Below are 4,247 nucleotides of genomic sequence, written 5' to 3' on the forward strand. Positions count from 1 at the left end.
AACATTACCTCTATCCTCTATAGGTACATATAACATCTCGGCAGTGTCGAAATGAAAACCCTCATCGGTCGTGTCTTACAAAAGACCTACTAGATGGTCAAAGTCGATTTAACTAGCTATACTCGGATACGACTTTTGTACTGAATCTTTTGTAAGGCACGAGTTTCATCTGTCTATACTCTAATATGGTATACATAATTTTGACAGCTAACAACCTTAGCACGGACGCTTGTATTCAAAACACTAGCCGAGGCATACGACTCGATCGAACTCCAAGTCACCACCAAAGGAATCCGCTCCGTTTGCTCCCAATATACATCGGTAGTAAATAAATAAAAATTAAATAATTTTCATATTTATTGTATTCAATCACAATGCGGAATAACGTTGAACTGTAGAAAAATATAACGCGCCGCACGCACTCCGTCCGGCCGGTGCGGACGCACACGTCCATTTGTCACTTTGCTATCACCGTCTTTGAAAATAACGTCCACTAAATATAGATATTGCATAAATACATTTTTACACAAACGCGCCATCTTAACATAAGAAGCGCGGTCCACGGCTCGGCGCCGCTCCGCCGGCACGCGCACCGCGCCCGGCGACTTGTCCTACGTACGTATAACCGAATTATTGCTCGATAACATTTGGCAGTGTCGCGAAGACCGTCCCCGGCGACGAGGCGTGGTCGCGGGTCAGTCGAAACTCGTGATAGATTTTGGTCCGTAGTGTGCGAGCAGAGGCGGAGGGTCGGGGCGGGCGCGGGCCGGCGCGGAGCGGCGCGGGCGGCGCCAGCCCTCACGACGGCGGCGCCGTGCCGTGCGCGCCCGACACCACCACCACGGGCTTCACGATCGTGGTCGCGCTCAGGTACTGCGCGCTCACCGTCAGCGGCGCCACGCTACCCTTCACCATTTGGGTTTCAACCTGCGCGACAAATCAACGCATAAATATCGAAGCAAAGAAATACAAAACTACCAGGACATAATAAGCGCCTGGAGTTCACTGATTCCGTAAATGTTATAATTAACTGACGTAAATAAATCAAAGTGGTACCTTATGTGTAAGTGTGTGCGTCTGCAGCAAGTGAGCGGCAGGCTGCGACACAACCAGCGGCGTCAGACCGCTCACTACAACGCTGCCGCCCTCTGCAACACAACAAACTGTACGTCAATATTACTCTGTCCAAAATAGTGAATTAATGAGACGACCGGGCCGTTGGATGATCTCAATCACCATGTCTTCCCGTGAACAGTATAAACACCAATTAATGCTTTTACTTTTAATGAAAACTGCATGACACCATACTGAGTTCGCCAATCGGTGACATAAGTTGTTGACTACCGTAATACTATTAGCCAAGTTCCAATGTAAATATCTAATTTCACTCCAAGAATACAATATTACTCTCTAAGTACCTATCATATATATTATACATATAGTAGGCTAATTTCAATACTTAGATCTAAAATTTTTGACGTCCGAAATTTTGCAAAGAATGAATTTAGAAAATCTACTCAAAATAAACAAGTGCCTCTGAAATCTGGGAAAAGAATAACTGTTAAATCAAAAAGAGATGCACGATGCAGGCGTATGACCATGTTACGACATAGTTTAACGCCCGGATCTATTCATCATTATTTCCTGTTACGTAAGGTATAAAATCGATCATAGGAAACTATTGTACTTTTAAAGTTATAATACCTGTGGAAACGGGTGTGGGAGAGACGATGCCGTTTTCTTTAGGTATCCTATTGTTTTCGCCGGTGGTGATACCTGCAATAGATAACATAGTAATTAAAATTTTGATAAAAAATAATTTGGTGATTAATCTAGAGTAGAATAGATGGTTTTTAACATTGTTATTAAGATAACTATCTTTTAGTACCCGGATGGTAATAATCGACGATGGTTGTAGATATTCCCAATCTCCAATACTCTTCCGGAGGAGGGTCACCTAGTGATTCCCAACATGGTATTAAGAATCACCTACAAATTGTACGTTACATAGGTAATCTCTATGTAACTTTTAAAAATAACAGGCGGTAGGTTCTATCCATTTAATTAATCTATAAAACCATTGGTTGGAAATAACAGAATACCAGGACACCATAACTGACCGTTGGTGTGTACGTGGGGCGCCTGCAGCACGCGCAGTCCGCCGCCTGCCGACAGCAGCTGCAGTGCCGCCGGGCCCACCACCAGCCCGCCGCTACCCACAACCTACGAACATTCCACAATTGCAAATCTCTACGTATAGCTGTTGCCCTAGTTACATTTTAACGTATAACATATTTCACGTATCAGATAGACTTGAATTAAATAAACGAAATGGTGGGATTTTCCCAATGATAATTAAAATGTAATCTGCCATTCACAGTCAAATTCTGTCTCATATTTACGCCTTTGGGAAGTTTTCTGTACTACACATAAATGTCAGAGCTATATTTTTTGTTCGTATCGGTTTAAATACGGGACATCATTCACACAAAAATATATCAATGCAGTGACATGTAAGAAACGTATATGTGTGCATAAGGAACAGTCTTTTTGTTTGATTTTTTTGGATATATGGTGTATCTATCTATACCTCTTGAATATCTCTGGGTTTTAAAAAATAAAATTTTATTTTAATAATGTTATTTAGACACACACATTCACGCATTTAATTAACGAAGGTGTAGGGAAAAGGCGCAACAGGTGCGCCTAATTTCCGTCGCTCGTATTCCATCCCATGATGTGATAGGGGCGAGCCTATCACCACATATGACACAAATTCGAGACTACGGTCTGATACTGAGTAGAAAAACCCAATTTTACTTAATCCAACTCGGGGATCGAACCCAAGACCTCAGAACTACAGTCGCACTGTAATATAACTACGCCACCGAAGCAGTGATATTATATATATAGATGTAAAAACACAAGATTTATAAACTATGATCATTGTACACATAATATGTATCATTTAATGACCTAAGCTATTTGTATAGCTTATTTAAAGTTTACATGACATGACCGTTTCCTTTGTTGGCTATAAATACTATTTTATACTATTACATAATATTATAAATTTATAGCCAAAATTAAAACAATCGTCATCAATATCATCATCTTCAATAACTAAATGATTAGTAATATTTACTATATTCCAATACAGTACAGTAGGAAACGTCGATAGCCTAGTTGGATGTGGAACGAATTGTCGAGACGATTGTCCGCAGGTTCAAATCCCAAGCGCACACCTCTGACTTTTCTAAGATTATGTACGTATTCTTTGTGAATTATTGCTTGATTTAAGGAAAACATCGCGAGGAAACCTGCACACCTGAAAAGTTTCCTATAGAAATTTTGAGGATGTATGAAGTCTACCAATCCACACTAAAGCAGCGTGGTGGACTAAGGCCCTCTCAGTAGTAATGGAGCCCCGTGCCCCACAGTGAGACGGAATATAATACAGGGCTGATATAATTAATGCAGTACAATATATATATGTATGCTTGTATGGGTATACCCATACAAGCATTGAAAATCTAAGGACCTACATCCGTTCTGCCCTTGGTTAAGTTTTACCATTAATTTAGTAAATAATCAAATGCTTTACCTGTGAGAGTGGTAAATGTATTTGAGCTGGATGCACCAGAGTGCTCAGTGTATTTGTGACACCATTCTCCACAGGCTGCCCGTTCTGTAACAATTATAATACTTTTTCAAACAAACTCAATGATGACAACACACAAAAAAGTCAGACAGACTTAACTAAAAAAGACGATTTGTGGGAAAGTAATAAAAATGATTTGAAAACATAGAAGACAATGAATTGGGCTTTCGTCGTAAGTGAGAATCTCAGTTTTTATACTTAAATTTTGTCTTATATAACAATGCTCTGGAAGGTTGTTTTTTAACAATATCAGAAAATATATATATTTTGAGTTAAGTCACTTTTGTTCTAAGGGTACGAAATGTACATTGTCGATCTATCAGATCAAATCTTGTTGTTAAAAGTATAAATCAGGAGATGTTGATTACTGATTTAAAAACCTACAAAATTAAATTTTATTAATTTATTAAATGTGACTGTTACGTAACGAACCGGAACGTCATTGCGATAAGCTTCGTGTTTTTTAACCTTACTACAATTTTTTTTAAGATATACTGATTAGGATTATTCTAGAACCTACAATCCAATGATTATAAAAAAAAAATTGAACTCACTTGTTGCGTCGTCGGTTCCGCTGGCGCTAGTG

General features: G+C 39.5%; 1 protein-coding gene across 1 annotated transcript; it reads right to left on the bottom strand.

The window, feature by feature from the left end:
- Nucleotides 1-344: 344 nt before the first annotated feature.
- Nucleotides 345-4,247, bottom strand: LOC115454851 (the record flags this gene model as incomplete). Its single annotated transcript, XM_037446968.1, is given in 6 exon segments — nucleotides 345-927; nucleotides 1,057-1,148; nucleotides 1,705-1,776; nucleotides 2,121-2,223; nucleotides 3,605-3,688; nucleotides 4,216-4,247. Coding segments are annotated over 6 exon segments (512 nt in total), but the record flags the coding sequence as incomplete, so codon positions are not given.

This window comes from Manduca sexta, unplaced genomic scaffold (genome assembly GCF_014839805.1).
Source record: "Manduca sexta isolate Smith_Timp_Sample1 unplaced genomic scaffold, JHU_Msex_v1.0 HiC_scaffold_455, whole genome shotgun sequence".
NCBI lineage: Eukaryota > Metazoa > Arthropoda > Insecta > Lepidoptera > Sphingidae > Manduca > Manduca sexta.